The sequence below is a fragment of the Lissotriton helveticus genome, chromosome 4_2 (assembly GCF_964261635.1).
Source record: "Lissotriton helveticus chromosome 4_2, aLisHel1.1, whole genome shotgun sequence".
Classification (NCBI taxonomy): Eukaryota; Metazoa; Chordata; class Amphibia; order Caudata; family Salamandridae; genus Lissotriton; species Lissotriton helveticus.
In genome coordinates, this window is record NC_136064.1 from 63,618,704 (window position 1) to 63,645,789 (window position 27,086).

The 27,086-nt window shown below is 46.4% G+C and overlaps 1 protein-coding gene across 3 annotated transcripts in view; it reads right to left on the reverse strand.

Annotated features, from left to right (window-relative positions):
- The window catches only part of OPHN1 (oligophrenin 1), a 683,898-nt gene that overhangs the window by 43,263 nt on the left and 613,549 nt on the right, over positions 1-27,086 (reverse strand). Inside the window, exons 20-22 of one of the 3 annotated variants that reach the window (XM_078640140.1) lie at positions 22,619-22,960; positions 9,267-9,432; positions 5,173-5,223 (exon numbers count right to left, since the gene is read on the reverse strand). In XM_078640140.1, coding sequence (XP_078496266.1) covers positions 5,173-5,223; positions 9,267-9,432; positions 22,619-22,960 — 559 coding nt within the window. The remainder of the gene's footprint in view (positions 1-5,172; positions 5,224-9,266; positions 9,433-22,618; positions 22,961-27,086) is intronic. The other 2 variants (XM_078640141.1, XM_078640142.1) reach the window with 2 other exon arrangements.

The window sequence follows — 27,086 nt, forward strand, 5'->3', positions numbered from 1 at the left end:
TACAACACTGCACATTATTTTTCAGCACCACTGCATCTTCGTTTTAGCTGTTTCACATCACTGGTGGATCTAGACCAGGATATCTCAAGATAAGAACTAGTGAGATACCTAAAACAGATACCAGTTTTTCTACAAAATCCCAGATGATGCTCCGCCATTGGGTGGGCTGATGGGTTCTTTTTCCATTCTTTGTATATCACACACACACACAAAACACTGTTTATGCCACTGCAGATTCCTTTCTAGCCTCATGCTATTAGACCACTAGTATCCATGTTTGTTATTAGTACAGTTGGATTGGGGGATAGGATACTAGAGGGTCTGTATTCTCAATTCCCCGTGGACCCTCTGTTAAAGTTTATTTTTACATACGTTCTGGATCCTGTGCCAGGAGACTCTTTCTTTGGAGGTGGCTGGACCAGTTGGTCTTTCTGGTAGCCAATCACCAGGCAGGTTTCTGAACGCAAGGACACATAGCTGAGCGGGCGGAAGCTGGCAGACCCCACATGGCATCTCCATCCTGACGTGGCACAGGGCCTCTTCGTTAAATAAGGTGTACCCTGGCTAGATCGGTTTCCCATCATTGAAAACACACAGTGGCAAAGCTTCTGCACAGTGAAACATCATCCATAATGGTCATTGAGAGATGCACTCCATCTGCAACAGAGCACGTGTCTCCTGTACATGTTCCCACCACTGCTTTTTTTCTGCCTTGAGTTCTGAGGCAAGTCAGGGTGGACTGAGACCAACTCATTTTAATAGCCCGGAGTGGGCCAGGAGAGGGAGGTATGCAGAGCTTCGGAGTCTGAGCAATTTACCCTCTGGTATGGTTACTCCTTAGGGAGGCACTCCTGTTGCAGCACCTGAGGAGAGTTCTACAAAGGACCTCCATAACCTACACCACCATGAGAGGAGAATGAGCGCCAGCTAAATTCTTTTGACTTGCTGCCTGAAGTGGTAGATGTCATTCTTGCAGCAATAGCCCCCACCACGGAGTCCATTTATGTCAGGCCCTGGGAAACGTTTGTGCCCTGGTGTGGGGTAAGTTATTTAAACCCTCTGAAGGCCAAACTCTCTGATGTACTGATTGCTTTGTCATTGCGTCACAGCTTGTTCTTGCAGTGGCATATTGAAGGACTGCTTGTCAGCACTTTTGGCCTTTTTATGTTTGCCTATCCAACAGTCATTCTTTAAGTCGCATTTGTGATGCATTTTCTAAAGGTCCTAACACATATGATCCTTTCAAAACTCATGCCTCAGTAGGACCTTCATCTTGTCCTGATGTTCATTATGTGCACGCTTATTTGAGTCTATGCACAGTTGCGCGCCACTGCTTTTGAGAATCAAGATAGTCTTTGTTATTGCTATCACTTCTGCATGCAGAGTGAGTGAACTACAGGTGTTGTCTATGCAACCTCCCAGCACCAACGTTTTCCCAGATAAATTAGTGCTGTGATCTCAGACTGTCTTCCTGCCAAAAGTGGTTTCACCTTTCTACTTTAATCAATCACCTTGCTGACATTTTTGCTTCATCACATCCCTCGAAAGAAGAGAAAAGGCTTCATTAGACTGACGCTAGTAGACCTTTAAGCTTCTACATTGACCGTACAAGAGAAGATCATTAAGCGGGTCAGCTCTTGGTGCTGGTTCACCGGGATCAAGAAAGACAAAGTGGTGCAAAATAGGTCTCTGTCCAGGAGGATATTCCTCTGCATTAAAATCTGCTATGCACTGACTGACAAGGAACCCACAGAAGGCCTGCAGGATCTCCCACCAGTGCCCAGGGCACCATGATGGCGCTGACAAAGTGGTGCTTGTTTGGGATATCGCCAGGCTGCAACATAGGTGTTGGTGCCCACGTTCACGAAACACTAATGCCTTGACAGCCAGGTCCAACGAGAGGAACATTTTGCTCACTTGACCCTGCAACACTTCTTAATCTGAGTCCACTCTTCAGACGCTCTAGGAAAACTTTGGGAGGTGGGTCTATGGTATCTACTCTAAAGATAAGGCTTCTACAGTTAGTAGTATCCATCAGAAGAACAAATTACTTCTGTACACCCTTTCTGGTGGATTCTCACAGATTCCTCACCTCGCTGCCCTTCCACCTTTCCATTCAGTGAAATGGACTCCTGTACTTTATAATAAGGTCCAAAGAGTGACTTCCAATTCGTTCAAAGTGCTCCGTGTCTAAGGAAGTGGAAGGAGAAGATTAAGAAACTGATATCACAGCGGTGAGGTGGCGTTTATATGCTTCTCTGCTCCATCACTTCTAAAGACGTGTGAAGTTAACTCGTAGCCATATGGTGCCAACTAGTGGTGCATTTGGAGCATTGTTAAAAAAAATCTCTGGATCCAGTCTGCCACCTGATTATTCTAAAGGTGAAAACTCTCTGTTTAAGTATCCATAAGAAATAGTGGTATCAAAGTAAGTAACTTGTTCGTTGGTTACCTTTGTAAATGCAAATCGAAGTTAAACCCATCTTTCAAAAAGGTCAGTCAGAGACGTGATATCCAGGATTACATTCTCGACATGACTTTTAAGGACTGTAATCTTCTTAGAAAGAACATTGACAGCTGTGAAATCATCACAACCATTACAGACACAGCAAAGTTTACTAGCTTTCTAATCCAGAGAAAGGGTTTTCATGCGCACCTGTTGTCTCACTCTATCAAAAGGTCAAAACTGTGTCCTACTGGCACCAATAGATATTCTATTTATTATTAAAAGTACAGTAGCTATCAACTAATCTCTTTGACCATATGGACAGCAGCAATTTAGTCTAACTAACTATGCTTGTGACAAACTAATGCCCACAAATCCAAAGCAGAAGAGATTTTCTCAGACTTTTCACACTTTATTAGAGGTAGAATTTTTGTCTCATTTGTCTTGGATTTAAAGTCCCTAGAACTGGATACATCGACGTGAAACTTACTACTGACCGCTCACGCTTTCAGATGTGCTTGGGACAAACTACAGCTCTAAAAGACTTTCCCTTCAATGGCTCTAGATAGTTCAAAGAGAAGTCCGGCTTGATGATCAATCGAGATAGTACTTGTGGTTGTTGCCAGACATTCCACCAGCAGCACAAAACATTTATGGCCTATTCCAGACCTAGCTAACAGGCAGCATCTCCCTTCTCAGGCAGTGTAGCAGTAAATCCAGCCCTTTCAAGCAGAGCGCGTGGCGGCAGCCATGGCCGCTCACACCAGCAGCAACAGCTATCCTCAACTCTTCCTTCCCTGCTTCAGCGGCTCCTATACTGCTTCGATTTGACCACCCTAAGCCCACAACGAGCTGGTAAGGGGCAGGATATGATATTTCCTCTTCAGCAGGAGATCTATCATATCAGATTGATGGGTCTTACAAATTGTCAATCTCTTGCCAGCCAAAGGCACAGCTGAGTGGGTGCCAGACTCGGAGCGGGCAAGGGCTGCTATTCATGCAACTACATCAGAAGGATGGAAGTTTCAGGCCTTTACTGGACCACCACCCACTGAACGCCTTTCTGAAGATGGACAAATTCAAAATGCCCGAAATGGCTCAAAAAAAGGCAAGCCAAGGCATAGGGGTACATTTTCTGGGAGATATTTTCTTGGTGTCGTAAGGCTTGAAGAGTTGTTGTTTTTTCTCCAAGGTAAAAAATAATGCTAACTTATAGCTCAAATGATATATTAATTGCAAGACATTGTTTGAAACTGGCCTGCCTCTTCTTATTAAAAGAGGACATTTTCAGTCTTCTGAAATAATTTCAAACAAAGAATTAAAAATTGAATAGTGTACCATTTATTAGTTGTTTATTTCCTGGGTACCTTTTATTATTTGTTTATTTCCTAACATTAAAAGTGTGTTGTTAATGTCCCAGCTATTAACTCCACTATCCTCCTGTCGTTAGAGGTATGACAACATATCCAACATCGAAGGTTCACAGATGAAAATGAAAGTGAAAGCTGCTTCATGTTCAATGACAGAGGCCTCAATGTTGTACTTAGTTGCACTCCAGGTCAACTGCAGGATCGGTTCACTTTGGATGAAAGGGTTTGTAGGTTAAATCCTTTCTTGGAAGCCTGCGTTGGAGCAATAGAGAAGACGTTGATTAATGCTTGGGGCAGACCAGAATTATTCACTGTCTTCTTCCCACATCGAGTTGAGATTGTGTTTAGGCTGTAGCCTTCTTACATGGTTCTTGTTGAGTTTAATATCTAGGCCATGCCATGGAGAAGTTCACTTGGCATCTTTGTCCCTGTCTCTCTCGGTCTCCAACTGGTTTGGTGCGAGGAATAAGACGCAAAGAATGCATCGTTGGACTTCACTGGTGGAACATGCACCAAAGTGAACTCTCCGCATATGGGCTCTGCGAACTAGGCAACTATTCAAATCATGATCCACTGCCAAACTACATCCATTTCTTTAAAAGTGTTTTTTTCAGTGGTGTGATGTGAAGACTTCAGAAAGGAGCTACAGCCCTAGTAAGGCAGAACCTGCAGGCCTCAGCTAGTAAGGTTCTACTGAGTAAAAAATGTCTGCTAGATGAAGCTGCTATGCAATTATATATATTATTTTAAGAGGTTTTTGAAGAAACAGTTAAACATTTAGGCTTTGAAAAAGTACATATGAGCACAAACTCAACCCCGGCCTCCCCAACTAGTCATGTGGTGAAAGAACTTAGACAGTAATTGTATTTACATCTTAATCCCAAACTACTGACTGGACAAGGTGAAAAGCGAAAAAACGATGTGGCTGGGATACAGTTTTATATATTTTTTTTATTGCTTTATTTATACACAGACGATTGCTAGCATGAGACAATGCATTTTCAAAGCATGAAAATCCACTTGAATCCTTTCCAATGTATTGCCAACTGCTTAAATTCAGACCACTGGTAGCAACATGGCCCACAATATGAAGATGTTAGACACATAATTGGCAGCAACCACCTGGTTTTAAGCTCTGAGCCTTTTGAAGATCACCCATACCAGTCTCCTGTTTTGATGGTATGTTATTGATCATTTATATTTCACATGGCTATGTTTGCTGTCTTTTGGCGCTAAGGGTTTCTTGAACCACAGTGGAAGAAACAGCAACTATGTGAGGGTGCTATGCAGGATGACACCAGCCTGGTTGTCTGCATTACTGACCATTGGTAGCTCCATGAACAACTAGTCTCTTACCTTCCCTGCGGTCGTGAAGCTTTTTCAAAGAACTTGGTCCGGGAAGCAACTCTGCAGAGAGAAATGGAAAACAATTAGACTTGCAAAGCAAGAAGCAAAATTAATCACTCACTTCTGAAGACTTTCACACAATCAACACTCCTCAACGTGCAACTGAGTGGATCACAAAGTAACGAGCACTGGCTGGTGACTGAAAGCTTCATCAGGAAAAGAAAATGGTTCCGTAGTTACTGCATCGTAGAATGGTGGGCTAGTTACATCTTCCTTTGTGGTACACATTTTATTTTAAGCCTAAATGAGCCATCTTCAACTTCATTTGTGATCCCTTTGACATTGATCATCGCATCTTCTGTGCAACATAACATAGGGTCGCCACCTATTAAAAATCAGGATATTAGAGTCGATGACTGTAACATGTATTAGTGTAAAATGATTTACAATTCCAGGCACCCATTTCTTCTCGAGCACAGCTTGCATCTACTGGGCAGCTGTATATTAGGTCCCCTCCTGGAGCCCATCCTATGTTTTTTACTTGCGACTGTGAAAGTGCACTAAGGCCTGATATCCAGATTTCAGTGCCAGAGCTATGACCCATAAAAGTATATGTTTGATTGGCTTATACACAATTGGCTAAGTTAACTTACTTGTTAGTCCCTAGAATACGGTACCATGGGTTCAAGTGTCTTCCCCAGGGCTGCAGCACTTAGTGTGCCACCATGAGTGTGACAAAGTAAAACATGAATGTTGGGGAATAATAATAATACAAAAACGTACCTGTCGCCAGCGGATGCCTCTATGGTCACTGTAAAAGCACAGGCTCCGGCTAAATCAAGGCGCTGCTCTCCTGCTATAACTAGCATGAGAGGAGCAGCAGGTTTGGTCATCATGACCTGCTCTGCCACTCAGACAGAGCATAGCAGTCTGTGGTGTTTCTCCAACCCGGCTGTGCAACACAGCTGGGTTGGACAAATAGAAGTGTGCATGCCAGTTTGGCCGGCCTCAGACAGACAACCAAACTGACATGCACTCTTTACAGTGCCCATCACTCCTGCCCGTGCCATATCCCGGCCCTGCCCCACCCTACAACGGGATCAGCTCAGTCAGTCACAGAAAAATGCAATCATATTATTTGTTTTGTTATCATTATCTGTGACTCACTTTGACCAGTGGGGCGAAACTCCTCCGTTATTTTAACATTACATAACATATATTTGTTTATGTCCTAACAGGGTCGCATGCCGGGAACTGACATGAACCAACATCTGAATGGGACTAATAAAGTATCAAAATAATTGTCACTTTAAAATAGTCTTGATCCCCAGTTCTAATAAATGTAAATTCTAAGTAAATGCAACTTAAAAAAGTTGCCAGTCTGTTGCCCAAGTTTTTCCAATGGCCATTTGCAGGCACTGGCTACAAGACAGACTTCTGCACTCCCGGGAAGACGTGTGAACGACTCTCAGGAGTGTTAACAATAGAGGCCTGACATTTGAAGAGATGTTACCTCTTCCTGGCAGGAAGCCATACAGGATGAGCCCAAAAGGCAAGCTTCAAGGGGGAAACTGCCTTTAAAGGCCAAACAGTGGGCACACATTAGAGGGGGTGCTCTATTGTTCAGGTAGACTGGTTGGCATCAGGGACAGAGAGGGGAGACCACTGGCAAAAACAGTTTGACCCGTGGGCTGCAGCCCTCATGTAGCCATACTCCTAGAGTGGACAACCTAGACGAGAGAGCGGTTCAGCCATCTTGGGAGTGGGATGAATAGTGCACTCTGGAATAGCTAGATGGCACACACTGCAGGAAGTCGTCGTCAGACAGGAAAGGACCTGGTAGCCCATTGGCTAGTAACCACTGGAACTCCTGAGGTGACTTTCTGGGCATAAACATGGCACCCAGATCTCAGATCACATCTGGACTGGGGAGCAGCCCAAAGGAGGACTGTTCTGCTGTTCCCTGGACCTGGCAAGAGAAGCTGCACCAACCGCTGGACTGCACCTGCAGATCCTTGAGCTAGCAAAGAGAGGATGTGCATGTGGTGCCAGGCTCTTGGAAAAGTCACTTCTGAGCCCCACATAGAAGAGACAAACTTCAAGAGTCACTTTGACAGTATCAGGGCCACAAAAGCAGAGGAAGCCCTTCCTGGCTAAGCAGTAGCCACAATTACTTAATGGCCACTAACCACAGATGTGCAGCCAGGGTGACCAAGTCCTGACGCTCAAAAGTTGCACCAGTCTGCTGGACCTAGGAGAGTTGTCTGAGTGTGGTCTGGTCACCCAAAACAGACAGTAGCATTCACCAAAGGGAGCCACTGTTTTCCAATTGACCGGAGTCCACTTGTCCAGTGAGAACTGGACTGTGCTGGACCCAAGAGGACTTCGAGGGACAGCGCTCCCTGTGTTCAAAGTCACCCCACCTAGACAGTGGACAGAGGGATAGCCCCAGGAAACCCCCCCCCATCGGCAACACAGCATCCTCAACATCTTACAACCTCTTCAGCATCTTGTATCTCTAGCATCAGGACCACTCCATTGAGGAAAACACAGTTGTATAGAGGTTCACCCATAAAGCCTGAAACTAGACTTGAGACTTTAATGGTGACAAGGTAACTCCTTACTGGCCCCTTGACCTCCTACCAGCCATAGTTGGTCATCCATAGCGGACCGGAGTAGTCAAACACAACTTCAGGAATGTTCTACATAGTTTCCAAAGATTTCGCTAACGGGAATAGTTACCAATGCTTGCTGACTTTTTTAGTGAAAAGCAGTGATTTACATTTTACTTAAAAATCGATATCTCCGGAACCCTCCAGTGGACTTTGTTCATTTTTGATGCCTAACAATCCATGAAGATATATATGTTTTAATAAATTGGTGCTGGATTTACACTTGCTCTTTTGTTTAAGCCTGTCTGTTCAAAGCCATCGCCACACAGGATTGAGCTAAGGGTTTAACAAACTAGCCTGACTGAACCCAAGATGGTATTGTGAGTGTACTACACAATAGGGTCACACAACCACACCATTATAATAGACCACTTTCCTCACACGTCCCCACATCACATTTACCTTCCTCATGGATGAGCTCTGTTCACTATACCTTGGGACCACCATGGCAGGAGAAGGACCTTAATCTATAAAGAAGGATTCCTTATTTGTATGCATAGAGAATTGTTAAGAAGCCTGTTTGCAGCATGCAAATATTTTCTGTGTTTGCCGTTTGGTATTCCATGTGTTGTTATGCTGTTCCTTTTTTTTGTATTCCAAAGTTTATGTGAATTTCTGTACATTAGAAGAATATAATAACTTTACAATAGCTCCAGCTGAGAAACTGAGCATTTGTGGAAATCCATCAATCTTTACAATTGTATACAATCCAAGCCAGGAATTAGTAGGCACCATAACACTGTACATGCTGGCCAGGTGTAACATGGGAATAGACCCCGGACGAGACAATAATGTAGTTAGACTAGACACCACAAAATGTTTGGCAACAGTCCAATACCAGGTACATATACATGCAGCAAAACTGACAAATGCTGGTATATCATCATATTTAATGTAAAAAACTAGTACAAGACGTTCATGTCATTTTCAGTGTGCTTGACTTACAAATGGGGAGGGAGGGAGAGAGAAAGGCATGATGGATGGATGTTCAAGAAAGTTGAAATAGGAAGTCATGAGCCACACGAGAGGGTGTAAAGATCTTACACTGACAGTTCCTGAAGAGCCGGAGAAGGTACGATGTAGTCAACGTACAGTGAATATTCTTAAAGAGCATGGGGAGTTTTTGTCATATTACATTGAAAGGTCTGCAAAAAGCTAGTGGTGGCATTATAAACCTACATTGATAACTCTTAAAAGGCTATGGATTGAGGTATGAACATGAGCTGCAAGCTCTTGTAGAGCTTAGTTCACCTTACGTGGGAGGCTATTTAGAAAACAAAAAGCATTGTATTCAGTATGATTAGACTACCCATAACGCCTAAATATCTGAAACATTTGTTACAAAAGTGCATTGTAAGTTACAACGTCAAAGGACAAGGTAAATGTACACAAAGGTTTTGCATGAAACAAAGGAAAAGGAGTTCCACTCACACTGACGATGGGATATCCTCTGGCCCTCCTGCTGGCGAGCTGACTTTCTGCTCGGGCTTCGGGTTAGCTGGAGCTCTGCAAGGAGGATCTGGAGGTCTCACTGGGGGGCGCACTATCACCGGCCTCTCTCCTGGAGATCGTGCTTTATGAACACTGTCACAGTCACCTGACAAGGAAAACCATGTATTACCACAAGGCTTCGAAGACCATATAAGTCAAAGAACAGGTGCCAAATATCAGTGAAGAGTACAAGAGAATGAAAACAAGGCTGGCACTACCTGTGGGTCCAATCTGGCACTAGGGTGCATTGCATATCAATTACCTTTGAACAGACAGTACAAATCCACACCATGATAACATACACTTATCCCCAATATACAGCTGGATGTACAGCAATTCTATAATGAAATAAAAAGGCTCTGTAAATGCAATCAAGAAAAGTAATCCAGAAGCACTGGCACTTACCAATCACTTTGGACACACATGGTAGTATTGCAGAGCCTGTGTGCAGTCTGGTACTGTCATGCTGACTGGGTAAGTGCACCCACTTGCCAGTCCCTAAACCTTCCCCTTTCTTCATATCAAACGCCCCTATGGTAGGCCCAAGGGAGGGGTGTACTGTATAAGGTAGGACATGACCTGGTGTGTGTGGCATGTCCTAATAGTGAATTACAGCCATTTTTGTTTTTCACTATTGCAAGGTTACCTGTTCTCCATAGGCCAGAATGGGCAGTTAGATTATTACATTTTATAATCCTAACTGACTCAGGGAACATGGTAGAAATTCGAGTTTAGTATGCCTGAACTCAGAATGATAAAATACATCTTTTAGTGAAGTTGGTTTTAACATTCTGTGTTTGAAAATACCACTTTTAGAAAGTAGGTATTTTCTTGTCTAACCTTCCAAGCCTGCCTCAGCTAGGTTGTGTATTCCTTGTCTGGAGTTTGAGTGACAGGGCTGGGGGATTCCAGGAGACAGGATGAGTCCGCCCAGTGGTGAATAGAGAGATCTGCATCAAGATGGGAGGGAGGAGTTGCACCTGGGACCTGAATAGGACTGTGCCTGCCCCCCACAGTGCTGGCTCCACCCCTGTGGTGTGTCTGATGTCTCTGCCCTGCACTGTGAAAGGAGAGAAGGAATCATGTCAACAGAGTGCTCCAGGGCTGTGCCTTTCCTCCACAATACTGGCTCCACCTGCTGTGCGGCGTCTGATGTTTCTGCCCTGCACTGTGAAAGGAAAGAAGGAGGCATGTAAACAGACTGCTCCAGAACTGGTTTGGACTGGGCAAATACCCCTCTGCCCTCAGAGGACAAAGGATTTTGGGATATTAATATTGGGACCCTGATCCCAAGAAACTAGATCACTTTTGGACAAACAAGAAGAAACCTCTGCTGAGGAGAGGAACCTGAAGAAACTGAGGAGAGACTATTCCTAAGCTGAAGTGCTGCTTAGGGGATTGGACTGCAGTGGTTGCCTTACTGCCAAAGAGAGGAGAAAGGAACTTTGTGTACTTTGCTTTCAACTTGTGAAGGATCTCCAAGGGCTTGGAAAAGAGCTTGCCTCCTGCTGAAGTCTCAGGGACAACAGACTTCAACCCCCAGCTCCCCAGAGTTCTTTTGGAAGTGCCTGCTGCTGTTTTGGGCCTTCTGAGGGGCTGCGTGTCGCAAGGAACTGGAAGCGCGACACAACGAAGAGGAAGCGTGTCGCTGTCGCTGCTGCTGCCTTCGCACTTCTGAACAAGGGTGTCGCAGCTGGAGTTGTCGCACTGCACCGCATCTTTGAGAAGAGTCTCGCAACGAGGAAGAAGCGTGTCGCCGTCGCTGTTGCTGCCGTCGCACTTCTAAACAAGGGTGTCGCCGCAGGAGCTGTCGCATTGCACCGCATCGAGGAAAGAGCCTTGCATCCTACGAGAACCCCACCGCCATCGGAGCTGCTGCTGTTGCATTTCTGAACAAGGATGTCGCCGCTGTAGTTGTCGCATTGTGGGGAAGCTTCACCCAAACGTGGAAGAAGAGTGCCGTAGCTGAAGCTGTTGCCGTCACATCGCTGAACAAGGGTGTCGCCGCTGCAGTCCATGCATCGAGCCGAGAACTTCTCGCATCCCAGGGGAAGTGTGCCGCAGCTGGAAGATCTTCACGTCTTTATTTCTTTGCACCAGAACTTTGTCGCATCTTAAGAACTGAAGTAAGCTAAAAGTACCACCTTAAAGTAACAGTATTGTGTATTTTTGTCGTTTATGGTCTTGTGGTAAATCTATATGAAGTATACTTATTTTTTATATAAAACCTTGTGTGGTGTTCATCTGTAGTGTTGTCACTGGGTTACTGTATGTGGTCACAAATGCTTCACACAATGCCTCTGAGATAAGCCTGTCTGCTCGTGCCAAACTACCAAGAGGGTGGGCAGGGGTAATTTTAGGAGTGTACCCCTTACCCTGACTAGAGGCAGGGGTCCCTATTTGTCACAAGTACCTACCTGTGCCAACTAGAGACCCCCAAATCTAACAAGGGCCATCAGGCGATCCAAGTCAGAGAAACCGATGATTTTCTATAGCACGTAGCGGTGATCCAGATCTTGCACAATCATATTGATGCCTCCCATCTTTCACACTCCAGGTGCTGCCGCTTCTGAACCAATCAATGAATCCCACACACGACACAATCCTTGTGCTGTCTCTCCTGCGCCAGTGGAGGTGTTCCACATCCTACACCCTCAAGGTTAAGCTTCCCATAACCAGTCCAGGTATTCCCTAGCCCTCAAATGTGCACTGGATGCCTCGCCTGCATCAGTGCAGGTGTCACCAACACCCACTAATTCTGCCGCTTCCGCACCAGTGAAGGTGTTTTACATCCTCCATACTCCAGCTGCTACTTTCCATGCAAGAGTCCAGTTATCCCCCAACTCTCACAAACACTATGCTGCCTCTCCTGCACTCGTCCAAGTATCCCCACATTCCACAAACATGCTGCCTCTTCACATGCACCATTTGAGGTGTTTCACACTTTGCACACTTTAGTTCATGCCTGCCCATGCACTAGTCAAGATACAATCCATCCCTTAGACGCCGAATGCTCCATGTCCTGCACCAACACTGGTGCTGCCTTTCTTGCATCAGTGGAGATGTTCCACACCCATCACACTCCAGGTGATGAATCCCTTGCACCAGCTGAGATATCATGGAGCAGCCTGTTCTGTAACAGTGGAGCTATTGTCTATTCTCCAAGCTCCTGGTGATTCCTCATCTGCACCAACTAAGGTATCACCAAGAACCATGGTGCTACTTCTCCTGCATCAGTGGAGATATTCTACATTCTCCACACTGGTGACCCCAATCATGCACTACTCATGTTATCCCCATGCCTACCACCTCTCCTGATCTATCTTCTGTATCAGCAAAGCTATACTCCATGGCACAGAACCCTAACATCGCCTCTCCTGCACCACTGGTGTTCACACCCTCTGCATGCCTGGGTATACGCCTGAGCACTAGGGATGCCTACTGTTAGAAATGGGGTCTCTAGTTGGCAGTGGCTTTCACCCTGTTCAAGTACGGACCCTCACCCTAGTCAGGGTAGGGGGATTACACAGCTAAGATAACTCCAGATCATGTCCTTGGTAGCGTGGCATGAGCAGTCAGGCTTATCTCAGAGGCAATGTTTAAAGCATTTGCATATACACACACAATAACACAATGAAAATGCTACAAAAGGACACGACACCAGTTTTGAAACTTAGCCTATATTTATCTGAATAAAACAAGACAAGAATGACAAAAATCCAACATACACAAATCAAGATATCACTTTGAAAAGATCACTTAAAAATATAGCTGCTAGAAGACAAGAGCTCCAACTGGGGCTATCTCGATGTCGGGACAGGTAGTAATCCAACTGTTTGGTGCCGACAGTGAGAAAGCACAGTCTGGCTAAGGAGTCACACGTACCCCGGTTACAGTACTTTGGCACACAATGAAAACAAAGATGTTGCATGGCGTCGGGGAGGTGAGGTGTCGCTGGAGCCGGTGTGTTGGTTCCTTACTGCTACGCAGGGGAGGTAATGCGGCAGAGGCAGCAAGACATTGTGTGGGGTCAATGAGTTTGGAAGGTCACCTAAGTCATCTATCGGCTCTGGGCTGGTGTTAACGGGTGTCAGGGCTGCGGTGCAATTCGGAGCAGTGTCTCGTGCAATTCATGAGTGGTGCCCTTGGCTCCAGTGCAGGCAGTGGTTTCGCTGACATCCTCAACATTGCTTCTGTTGGGTTGCAGCACCAACCACACAATTCCAACAGCCTAGGAACTACACTTGGCACCTCTGGGAAATCAGGACCCCCCTAGCAGAGCAGTCCAGGTGCTGTTAGCAAGATGGAGGTGAAGTCTTTGATGGCCCTGAGACTTCTTACCAGGAGGTAAGCAGGTGAAAGCTCTTGGAGTACCTTGGAAGCAGAATACAGAAATCAAAGTCCAGACCTTTCACTCCCAGGACAGAAGCAGCAAGCAGCAGGCCGGCACAACAAAGCAACAGGCAGAGTAGCAGTTCCTTCTACAGCATCTAGCTCTTCCTCCTGGTCCTCATTCCAGAAGTGTTCTGGGTATATGGTGTCAGAGGTCAAGTACTTATACTAATTTCAGCCTTTGAAGTTGACAAACTACAAAAACGTTGTAGTGTAAACGACCCTGCCTTTCCTTTCCTTGGCTCCAAACACACTCCTGCTTTGTGTGAGGACAGGCACAGCCCTATTCAGGTGTCAGAGACAATTCCTCCCACCACTCTAGCTCAGGAAGGCCCATTAGCCTGGTGATGGGCCATCAGGATATGCACGGCACACCTCAGCTCCCATTGTGTGACTGTCTAGAGTGACTGCATAAACAGCCCAACTGTCATCCTAACCCAGACGTGTATTCAGCAGACAGGCAGAGGCACAGAATGGTTAAGTAAGAGAATATAACAGCTGAGAATGGCAGTAAGGGATTTGGTCGTTGCACCGCCTTACTATACACACAAATCACAGCAGATCGCTCTGCAAATGCTGCCCACCTCCCAGGTCCACTGCCACAGGACCATACAAATATAAACCCACAACAAGCACATAGAGAGGCAACAAATGAATACAATTGTACAACGCTTCAATACATCAAGAACAAAACAAGTGTCCTGCCTTGATTTGAAAAAGTCCTTTTTTAATATGTCCTCTTGGTATAAAATATAAAAACAGCCAATATTCTTTATACAAGAAGATCACAGAGACAGCCAACGCGTTTCGCCCATTGTGGGCTTCCTCAGGGCAGAACTCGAAGTTAACTGTAAAGGCACTGGTTTCCAATTTTAGTGATAAACCGGTTCAACCTGGGGACTAGCTGAGTAATACATGATCATATCAAAGTGTTGCATATCAAAGCACACACGTAGATTTCCAACTGATTACTAACAGTGGAAAGACAAGCAAAATTTGTACAGAATCACGTTGGCAAAACAACTTCTTTGGATTAACTTTGTGTCCATTTTTTACGTTCTCCCTCGTCATTTCTTTGACTGGTGCACTGGACACCTTTATCACAAAGGTTATAAATTTGTTTATCACTATAATTGGAAACCAGTGCCTTTACAGTTTACTTCCAGTTCTGCCCTGAGGAAGCCCACAATGGGCGAAACGCATTGGCTGTCTCTGTGATCTTCTTGAATAAAGAATATTGGCAGTTTTTATATCCTGTACCATGAGGACATATTAAAAAAAGGATTTTTTCAAATCAAGGAAGGACACTTGTTTTGTTCTTGATGTATTGAAACATTGTACAATTGTATTCATTTGTTGCCTCTCTATGTGCTCGTTGTGGGTTTAAGTAAGAGAATGCTCACTTTCTAAAAGTGGAATTTTCAGACAAAGCAATTTAAAAACCGACTTCACCAAAAGATATATTTTTAAATTGTGAGTCCAGAGACCCCAAAGTCAAAGTATCCACTATATGTCCCAAACCTGGTTGTGCACTACCTGCAGCAGTGGAAATGTTCCACCACTTCTATGTACCTGGTGAAATCACATAAGCATGAGTTTAGCTATATCCAATCCTCACACCCCTAATGCTGGCTTTTATGCAGTACTCCAGATTATATTGTATTGTATTGAAATTATATAGCGCTTACTACCCCGACGAGGTATCGAACGCTTTTCGGCGAGTAGCACACTACTCCAGAAACCAAACAGGATTAGTGGTTGTTAGAAACGGGGTCTCTAGTTGGCAGGGGTATGCACCCTAGTCCAAGAAGGGACCACCGCTTCCGACCTGGTAGCTTGGCGCAGAGCAGCAAAGGCGTAACTTCAGAGGCAATGTGTAAAGTATTTGTGCAACACACACCAACAGCGACACAGTAAAAACACTCACAAAAGGAACACCACACCAGTTTTGTATAAGAATAAGAATTTCTTTATCTAAAAATTATGCGAGAACCAAAAGCAGGTAAATCCAGCTCCAGGCAAGATCAATAATAAAAAGGATTCCAGTTTCCACGCAAGATCAATAATCAATAAGAATGAATCCAGTTCCCAGGCCTGATCAATAATAAAAAGGATTCCAGTTTCCAAGCAAGATCAATAATCAATAAGAATGAATCCAGTTCCCAGGCCTGATCAAATCACCAAAAGCTCATGTGTGTCAAGGGCTCCTGCTGGTAATGTCTTTCTCACACTGTCCTTGGATGGCAAAAGATCACTTGAGGTAGGTTCTTATGGTCAAAATTCACTGGGGGAAGGTTCTTAGGCCAAAGTTCCCTTGTAGTGTAATAAGTGTGCCTCTCATAGAAATGATGCTCCCACCGTAGGAAGTGCGGCTGCCCAGGCGCTGCTGGTAATGCTAAAAAAATGCCCCAGTGCCAATTACCAAGTAATTATGCCCCCGTAGGCCGGTCAGTGAAGGACGGTTCCCAGCCAAGCACAAAGCTCACACTCCAGGTACCCGGCCAACTCGCACCCCGCCCCCTCGCAGCAGCCTGGTTGCACTGAGGCGTTACCTGGGGTGGTGGTTGCGGGCGCGGGTGCGAGGCTCCTCTCCCCCTGGGGCCTCGGGCTCAGCAGGCGCTGCACGGGTGGGGGTCACGGCCACACAGCGCTCCTTTAGCACAGCGCTTAACAGTGCCTCGAAGTCCGGGGCAACGACGGAGCCTCCTGCCACACAGCGCTTCGCTTCTCAGCGCTACACAGCGCGCTCCGGTCCCAGTGGCGGTGACCTCAGGGCCAGTTTCAGTCGGCTTGCGCCAGAAGCAGAGGCAATCAAACAGCCCTCGGGAGGATCACGGGGCAAGCAGTGCTGAGGGCAGGCACAGCGTTGCAGGGCAAATCTTGAGAGTGTTGTTGCTGTTCCAAAGGGCAGTCTTTAAAACGCTGTGGTCCAAGGACAGGTAGTTTCCTTTAGCTTAAAAAAGGTGCAGTCCCAAAAAGGCAATCTTTAAAAGGTTGAAGACTCTTTAAAATGTTGTTCAAAGAAAAGTAGTTCCTTTGGGATGTTGTGGAGACACTCTGGTGGTGATGTTGCAGTCTCCCATGCAGGGCAGGATCAGCAGACAGTAGGGCAGCTCAGCAGATTGTGGGGCAGCAGTTCCTTGGAGCAGTCAGCCTCCTTCCCAGTGGCAATCCTCTTGCGCAGCAGTCCTCACTCCAGCAGGGATTCTTCCAGGTCCAGCAGTGTAACAAGAAGAGAGGCCAGGACCCTCCCTTATATATCTTTCAGTCTAAGGGCTAGAAAGTGGTAGAAGTCTCTGGAAGGGTCTGGGGACAGGGGCTTCTGGAAGAGTCCAGGGAGTTCTGGTATGTTCCCTGCCTTCCCTGACCTAGCTGTCACAGTGACGAGAGACAGGCCGTTAAGGCTACAGTGGGCAGCCCATCACAGCTCATCCCAGGGAAGAAGGTGTGAATCACCACTCCCACCTCCCAACCCAGGCAGGCTATCAGTATGCAGAAGGGAGGGGGGAGTCTGCAGCCTAATCTAAGTGTAGGCAGGAAAAGGTCCCCTTTATAAAAGTGGGATCCCTAGCGTAGTAATGCCCAAACCCTATATATCATTGGAAAGGGTTCCCCGCCCCGAGTCCAACAAGACCAAACATGATAGACTTATTAGGTCCCTGTCAGAAGTTATTCCATAAGGGGAGGTTCCCAATGTTAGCCTATGGAGGATTAAACCTTACTGCGGTAGCAGTGGCTTGTGGCAGATATGCCAGCCTCACAAGGTTTTAGGGAAGAGCACCTGCACCTCAGCACTGTTTAGCAGTGGTGAGGCGCCCAGAGTCCTAAGTCCAACAAAATATAGGATAAAAATGGGAGGCAAAAAGGGCAAAAATGTAGGGGAGACCACCCTAAGGCTGACAGGTCTAACAGTGGTGGATTAGTATAGAGCGATGGACATGTGAGTCTGTTAGATTGAAAAGGATAATGGGGATAGAGGAGGGAAGAGTCTTAGAAAGAGCTTATTAGCCCCCTTCCTCCACAGCCCTCATGATCCCTCTACTGCTCCAAACTAGATAGTCCTGCTTCTGCCAAACGACTCCAGTAGTATCAGGACTGTCCGCTAATTCTTCAAATAAACTGGAATACCAGTTCCACAAATCGATTTTTATAACATTGTTCTGTAACTGAATTTGCCACACCGGCACAAATTCACACTGTAGATAAGTAAGGTAATGCCACATACATTACAGCACCAGTTCATTTTCCCGCCTCACTGTGCCATGGTTTGACATTGCCTGTCAGGTATAGTAGGTGAAACGACCCTAGGGGAGGAGGTACAGAAAGGCGCAGAGCTACAAGAGGCACCCCCCATAAAAACAGAGTCGTGGACCCCCATTTGAAAAAACGTGATGGTGTCAATAAGGAAGCACATCCATGTCAGACCCCTGCCCATTGAGCCCATATAACTATGAACCACTTTATCTGAAAAACAGGTAAAATCATGGGAAGAACCAAAAACAAAAATTAGTAAGAAGAGTTAGGGAGTGAGACCGAGCCAACAGCAAGATCAGAGCAAGACAGACAGTGGTGTAGCGTGTGCATCGGTGACTATCCCTCAAAGAGAAATCGCAAATTACATGTACCATCTTTGCTTGCAAAAACACTGTAAGTTAATACTTTGGCCAATTAGATATGTATGATTTCAGAGGGGAGCTAGATGAAAGGTGAAAGGTCTCCATCAGAAGAGGGCGAGAGGACCGAACACTTTAAATAACTCAATGATGTTCCCAGGTCTGGAGCTTGTAGCCACGTGTTTACAGGATACAGAGATTGCGAATCCAAGATTACCAGGTCCAGAGACACTGGGTTGCACTGGAATTCTACCAGTAGTGTCTGTACTGCATGGACTACAGTCACACAGAGTGAGGGCCCTACTACTGCACAAAGTATATTAAAGTCAGAAACAATACTGGCATGCAACCTAAAGAAGACCTCAGCAGAACACACAAAGTAGGCTTGCAGGGGTGTTATTGTTGATAGGTTCATGGCTAGGTTTTAGCTTTCCGCAGTCATCTGTATCAGTCAAGTGTTGTACCCCTGTGGCATAGTGTCGGCTATATATTCATTTCCTGAGCTGAGAGGCAGGTCATTTGAGGCAGGCCAAAAATAACAGGAATTACTAGAAAATGTGATGAAGGGCCCATTCACTGCCAGAGAACAGCATGCCACAAAGAGGTTAGCCACCCATACTGGCCAAGTGCCACTGCCTTTTCAGCATCTCTTCGGCTATGCAGGGGTTCACAAAGAGCCTTTTTTGGAGAGAAGGATTTACAAGGAAAGGAAGAGGAAGGAAGGAACCTGGTTGTGCACTACCTGCAGCAGTGGAAATGTTCCACCACTTCTATGTACCTGGTGAAATCACATAAGCATGAGTTTAGCTATATCCAATCCTCACACCCCTAATGCTGGCTTTTATGCAGTACTCCATATTATATTGTATTGTATTGAAATTATATAGCGCTTACTACCCCGACGAGGTATCGAACGCTTTTCGGCGAGTAGCACACTACTCCAGGAACCAAACAGGATTAGTGGTTGTTAGAAACGGGGTCTCTAGTTGGCAGGGGTATGCACCCTAGCCCAAGAAGGGACCACCGCTTCCGACCTGGTAGCTTGGCACAGAGCAGCAAAGGCGTAACTTCAGAGGCAATGTGTAAAGTATTTGTGCAACACACACCAACAGCGACACAGTAAAAACACTCACAAAAGGAACACCACACCAGTTTTGTATAAGAATAAGAATTTCTTTATCTAAAAATTATGCGAGAACCAAAAGCAGGTAAATCCAGCTCCAGGCAAGATCAATAATAAAAAGGATTCCAGTTTCCACGCAAGATCTATAATCAATAAGAATGAATCCAGTTCCCAGGCCTGATCAATAATAAAAAGGATTCCAGTTTCCAAGCAAGATCAATAATCAATAAGAATGAATCCAGTTCCCAGGCCTGATCAAATCACCAAAAGCTCATGTGTGTCAAGGGCTCCTGCTGGTAATGTCTTTCTCACACTGTCCTTGGATGGCAAAAGATCACTTGAGGTAGGTTCTTATGGTCAAAATTCACTGGGGGAAGGTTCTTAGGCCAAAGTTCCCTTGTAGTGTAATAAGTGTGCCTCTCATAGAAATGATGCTCCCACCGTAGGAAGTGCGGCTGCCCAGGCGCTGCTGGTAATGCTAAAAAAATGCCCCAGTGCCAATTACCAAGTAATTATGCCCCCGTAGGCCGGTCAGTGAAGGACGGTTCCCAGCCAAGCACAAAGCTCACACTCCAGGTACCCGGCCAACTCGCACCCCGCCCCCTCGCAGCAGCCTGGTTGCACTGAGGCGTTACCTGGGGTGGTGGTTGCGGGCGCGGGTGCGAGGCTCCTCTCCCCCTGGGGCCTCGGGCTCAGCAGGCGCTGCACGGGTGGGGGTCACGGCCACACAGCGCTCCTTTAGCACAGCGCTTAACAGTGCCTCGAAGTCCGGGGCAACGACGGAGCCTCCTGCCACACAGCGCTTCGCTTCTCAGCGCTACACAGCGCGCTCCGGTCCCAGTGGCGGTGACCTCAGGGCCAGTTTCAGTCGGCTTGCGCCAGAAGCAGAGGCAATCACACAGCCCTCGGGAGGATCACGGGGCAAGCAGTGCTGAGGGCAGGCACAGCGTTGCAGGGCAAATCTTGAGAGTGTTGTTGCTGTTCCAAAGGGCAGTCTTTAAAATGCTGTGGTCCAAGGACAGGTAGTTTCCTTTAGCTTAAAAAAGGTGCAGTCCCAAAAAGGCAATCTTTAAAAGGTTGAAGACTCTTTAAAATGTTGTTCAAAGAAAAGTAGTTCCTTTGGGATGTTGTGGAGACACTCTGGTGGTGATGTTGCAGTCTCCCATGCAGGGCAGGATCAGCAGACAGTAGGGCAGCTCAGCAGATTGTGGGGCAGCAGTTCCTTGGAGCAGTCAGCCTCCTTCCCAGTGGCAATCCTCTTGCGCAGCAGTCCTCACTCCAGCAGGGATTCTTCCAGGTCCAGCAGTGTAACAAGAAGAGAGGCCAGGACCCTCCCTTATATATCTTTCAGTCTAAGGGCTAGAAAGTGGTAGAAGTCTCTGGAAGGGTCTGGGGACAGGGGCTTCTGGAAGAGTCCAGGGAGTTCTGGTATGTTCCCTGCCTTCCCTGACCTAGCTGTCACAGTGACGAGAGACAGGCCGTTAAGGCTACAGTGGGCAGCCCATCACAGCTCATCCCAGGGAAGAAGGTGTGAATCACCACTCCCACCTCCCAACCCAGGCAGGCTATCAGTATGCAGAAGGGAGGGGGGAGTCTGCAGCCTAATCTAAGTGTAGGCAGGAAAAGGTCCCCTTTATAAAAGTGGGATCCCTAGCGTAGTAATGCCCAAACCCTAAGGTAAGGTAATGCCACATACATTACAGCACCAGTTCATTTTCCCGCCTCACTGTGCCATGGTTTGACATTGCCTGTCAGGTATAGTAGGTGAAACGACCCTAGGGGAGGAGGTACAGAAAGGCGCAGAGCTACAAGAGGCACCCCCCATAAAAACAGAGTCGTGGACCCCCATTTGAAAAAACGTGATGGTGTCAATAAGGAAGCACATCCATGTCAGACCCCTGCCCATTGAGCCCATATAACTATGAACCACTTTATCTGAAAAACAGGTAAAATCATGGGAAGAACCAAAAACAAAAATTAGTAAGAAGAGTTAGGGAGTGAGACCGAGCCAACAGCAAGATCAGAGCAAGACAGACAGTGGTGTAGCGTGTGCATCGGTGACTATCCCTCAAAGAGAAATCGCAAATTACATGTACCATCTTTGCTTGCAAAAACACTGTAAGTTAATACTTTGGCCAATTAGATATGTATGATTTCAGAGGGGAGCTAGATGAAAGGTGAAAGGTCTCCATCAGAAGAGGGCGAGAGGACCGAACACTTTAAATAACTCAATGATGTTCCCAGGTCTGGAGCTTGTAGCCACGTGTTTACAGGATACAGAGATTGCGAATCCAAGATTACCAGGTCCAGAGACACTGGGTTGCACTGGAATTCTACCAGTAGTGTCTGTACTGCATGGACTACAGTCACACAGAGTGAGGGCCCTACTACTGCACAAAGTATATTAAAGTCAGAAACAATACTGGCATGCAACCTAAAGAAGACCTCAGCAGAACACACAAAGTAGGCTTGCAGGGGTGTTATTGTTGATAGGTTCATGGCTAGGTTTTAGCTTTCCGCAGTCATCTGTATCAGTCAAGTGTTGTACCCCTGTGGCATAGTGTCGGCTATATATTCATTTCCTGAGCTGAGAGGCAGGTCATTTGAGGCAGGCCAAAAATAACAGGAATTACTAGAAAATGTGATGAAGGGCCCATTCACTGCCAGAGAACAGCATGCCACAAAGAGGTTAGCCACCCATACTGGCCAAGTGCCACTGCCTTTTCAGCATCTCTTCGGCTATGCAGGGGTTCACAAAGAGCCTTTTTTGGAGAGAAGGATTTACAAGGAAAGGAAGAGGAAGGAAGGATGCTGAGCATCTCCAGGGAAACAGAGGAGATATTCTGCTTTTCACCAAACTGTGATACAAGAAGGACTACTAAATGATGCAACAAATTAACTATAAACTGTGTTTAAGGTAAAGAGTTACTGTTCATAATTCCAGCAAGGCCTTTTACTTTTTTTGGGGGGCGGGTGAATAAAACCGAACTGGTGATTTAAAAACATTGAAAGCCCTCTTGATTGGCGCTCAGCCTGGACTCCTGGGAAGAATAAGATATCACATGCACTGGGAGCCACACATTCACATCTAGTTACAGATGCTCCCTTTATCCTGAGCCCTGCTACACCTACATTGCTCCCATTGCATGCCATGATCTACTTACTTTCTTTGTTAGGTCCTGCGGGCCGAGTGTTCAGCCTCTTTGGGAGCATTGCAGGGGTCCGCTGACCGCCAGGAGACACCAGCTCCCCGTTGGCAGCCTTGCCTGGAAGTCTGGAGCCTCCATCCTGTGGCTTCGAGCCTGGCTTCTTTCCCTCGGTCTCAGAGTATGGTGCTGGTCGGGGTTCAGAGCCAGGAGGGCTGGGGGCGTCCCCTCTGTATGCATTGGACAAGAGCTTCGTGCGCTGCAGCGGCAGCGGGGTCTCTGCGGTGCTGAACGCGCTGCCATTAGGGGTTGGGCTGAAGGCCACACCATTCGGCGCTGCAGGCGAGAAAGCAAACATTACTGTGAACATTTTGAGTATGTACTGTAACTTTGAAGCCATTTAACTTCTCACTATCATCCTACTGAACGGTTTACAAACTGACATATTGATGACTGTGGACCACAGCTCAGAGACTCCTTTAGGAAGAGCCTAGCTCTGACATTTTATTTAATTTCACCATTAAAGTTTCTACTAACAGATAACAGAAGCTCATAATTAGGGCTCCCGGTTTTATGGTATTTATTTTTTTGACATTTCCGTCTGTATTTATCCACATTTATTTTGTGCTACTTTTATCTGTATTTATCCATATTTATTTGGGATATTGTGAAGAAATGACTGTGAAATGAGTCTATTTCTACATTAATTTAACTGATAAATATGAACTCATGCGTGAATGCCTGGAATGTTTCTATGCTATGAACACATGCCAAAGATAAATAAATGCACTTACATGAAGATATACAAATTTCAGTATCCGCCGTGTGCATATCCACTGCTGTTTAAGCCTCTTTATTAAAACTATATTCTTTTTTAACCGCCTTAGCTTTCACTCCACACAGCTATTGGGCTGGCAATCATAGCAGACACCATTTAGAATCTCTCAACAATCAACCAATTTCCACTTTTGTACACATTTAACAATAAATGCACGAAAATAAATGTTTTTCTGTTTGTATTTATTTGTAAAAATCTGTAAAAACGTAAAACAGGGAGCCTTACTCATAATAGTGGCCAACACTGAAGGTTACATTCACACAACAAGAATGCTGCTCACCTGCTGGTGAATGAGGAGCATGGACAACAGTTTCAATACTTGCATAAAGCACTAGGTGCTTCCAATGTGCATTACTCTTTCCAAAATTAGACTTAATACATATTTGACATAGTATTAAAAGACATCTTTCGCAACTTAAGGGTCTTTGTGGCAGCGGAAATGCTAGTATCTGGATGCAAAAGTCAGTCATCAGGGACACTGGCATTATGTGATTTTGTAGCCTTAAAGTGTTCGTGTAGTTATGGATTCGCAGCAGAATCAAGCACCTGCTGCCTAATTTGAAAAGTTGCAACAACAAAAAAGGTTTCTTCCTCACTCAGACAAATGTTACTCAAATGATGCACACAATGCAACAGAATACAACACAACCTGAAGCTTTACAAAAGTTAACTGGTGTCCTATCACCCCTTGACAGTCATTTCACATCTCATGCACTACAGAGGCTTAATGTCCACCACTATGAGCAGGGTGAAAAGGCGGGCTGCGCTAGCAGGAGACTGCACTGGCCATCCCCATCATCCACCCCATGGGTGGGGAGGTCTTCACCCGCCCACAAGACAGTCAACTAATTGTGACCTTTTATCGGACACTCTAAACCCCAGAGACGACAGCTAGCGCCAACCGAGGGCTGTCTTCGAGGGCGTACACCTTCCTAGTCTTACTGAGGAAGGCCAGGCCCTACTGGATGGGGAAATCAGCAAGACGGAGAGAGCACAAGCCATTTCCAGACTCCTCTACCACCATGAGGCTCCCAGGGAAGACGTCTTCCCAGCGGAATTCTACAAATGGGCGGGCAGAGATGTTGTTGACTCCCTACACGCCAGCTTCCAAGAGGCTGACCAGTCAAGCTTGCTGGGTTCCATATCTAACAGGGCGGTGAAAGCGATCTCCCTCAAGCCAGGAAGGACCCCCTCCTGTGTGGCAATTACAGGCCTATTTTCTAACTCAATGGGGACATAAAATCCACGCAGGTGTATCGGCGGCCTGTCTCTGGATGATGATCCCTTCCCTGAAACACCACATGCAGGTGGGGTTGGTCTCTGCCCACTCCTCCAGGAACAACCTCCAAACCCTCACTCATGCCCTTGGAAGGCCAAAGACCTACTGGATGCAGCAATGGCCCTCTCCCTTGGCACGGAGAAGGCGTTCAATCGGATAGAGTTGTGGTACCTCTTCGCGGGCTTGAAAAGATTTGGCCTCGGGATCCTTATATTGCTAAGTTCCACTGGCTTTATGACTGCTCCACAGCACAGGTAAATTGTGGCAGCTTCTTGTCAGACCCTTTCTCGATCTAGAGAGGAACATGACAGGGCTGCCCGTTGTTACCTTTGCTGTTCCTGGTGGCTAAGAAGCTCCTTGTGGCTAGCACCCGCAAATCGCAGCTTCTCAGAGGCATACTATGCCGGATGGGGTGTCCAGGATTTATTTGCATGCAGATTATATACTCTTCACCCTCACGGACCTCCAATGTTCACTACTGGCCCTACTGAACATCATAGCTGGTTTTGAGGCCCTGTCAGAGTAATGGCTGAACTGGGATATAAGCGAGGCGCTACCCCATTCGCTGCATTATCACAAGGGGGCGATCCATGGGTATTCCTTTAGCTGAACACCATTGCGTTTCGGGTATCTAGGAATCTTGGTTAACAGGGGCCTGGATCATATTGTAGCAGAAAATTTGGAACCCCTAATAGTTACCATGAAGTTGAATTTTGAAAAGTGGTCCCATCTAGGCTTATCTATATGGGGGAAAATGCTAGTACAGATGGTCACTCTCAAGTAGTTTGCCTATGCCCATGGAATATTACAACTCTGGGACCCCTTGTCAATGTTGTGTTCAGTGGGTGCAGGGATCCACTCCTTTGTCTGGGGGTCCTCTCATTCCCACCTGGCCTACACTAAACTTCTGGTGAATCGCTCGCATGGAGGCCTGGGTCTATGATCAGTCGAACACTATGCCCTGAACCTCCACCTTTCTCAGATGCCCTATATGCTCCCTGGGATGCTGGACCCACCACAGTAGGTGTCGGCAAAATGGTCGCTATTGTCAAGACAGCACGGACTTGACCAACTGTACAAGGTAAGCATGCCTCAGTTGCACTCATGTAACCTAATTCTGAAGGCCATGATGAAATCCTGGAATAGAGCGCATCTTCTCCTTGGAGAGAACCCCCATCTTCATGTGCACGCGCTCATAAGGGGGAACGCTTATCTGCGCATCTGTGGGAAGGTCCTTAACTGGAAACAGTGGCAGGCATACACAGCCTACTCACGTCAACGCAGTCGGGACCCACAAACGATTCAAGAAGCTCTGCATATACATACATATTACCTACTGGCGGTCGCCAGTAGGTAGTTATAGTTAGGATCTACTTTCCATAGGAAATCCGCAACATTCTATTGGGAATAACTTTGGCACCGGTGGACAAATCTTCTCAAAGAAGATGGCCCGCTCCGCTCTGCTCCTTTCCTGAAAGTTTGGGGGGGATTCGTTAAGCGGGGGCCGAGATAAAAGGGGGGTCCCAAAACGTGTTTTCCCCATGTTAATTTCTATAGGGCGGTTGGACTCACTTTTAGCCCGAACGGCTGAATGGATTTCCACCAAACTTGGCAAAATTGTAGGGACTGGTAGCCTGATGTGCCTTTGCTATGTCTCAAGATATGTGCTCCAGTGGATTTTGAGTAATTTAGGTTAAAAAAAATATATATATCTATAGGCGCGCCCCGGTACGCGCACCGGGGCGTGTACCAGCGCGCTACGTGAGTACGCGAGCGGAAAGCTAATTGGCTCTCGGGTGTCTGTCAACATTCCAAACAGTCCGGAGCGGCCGCCATCTTGTGTCTCGGTAGGATCGAGACACAAGAGGTGGCAAAAACAAAGGGGGAAATGACCAAAAGGGGGCAGGGTAGACCCCCCTGACCCCATAGGTTTAGGTTTGATGTGGGGGCCGTTAAAGGGCTCCGCGGGGCAAAAAATAATAATTTTCGATTTTCGCGGGGGGAGCGCCCGGTACGCGCACCGGGGAGCGTACTGGGGAGCGTACCATGGGGAAAACCCAGTGAAACAGTAAAATAATAATTTAAGCCACTGCTCTTTTCTTACCCTTCCACACCCCCGTTCCTTTACTACATTTTCTTCGCATATCCACATTCCCCATGTTTACTCTCCTTCTCCTCACTCTCCTTCCCCACACTCACCTTCTTTCAGTCCCCCTGGTTCACTTCCCTTCTCCTCTCGTCCCTTTCTGTGCTTTCTCACTCATTTTCTTCTCGTTTATCAATGCACTCCACTTCACTTACTCTTTTTCATTTTTTTAAGAACACAGCTCTTTGATGAGAATTGGAGGTAGTTCTGAAAAGAACTTTTT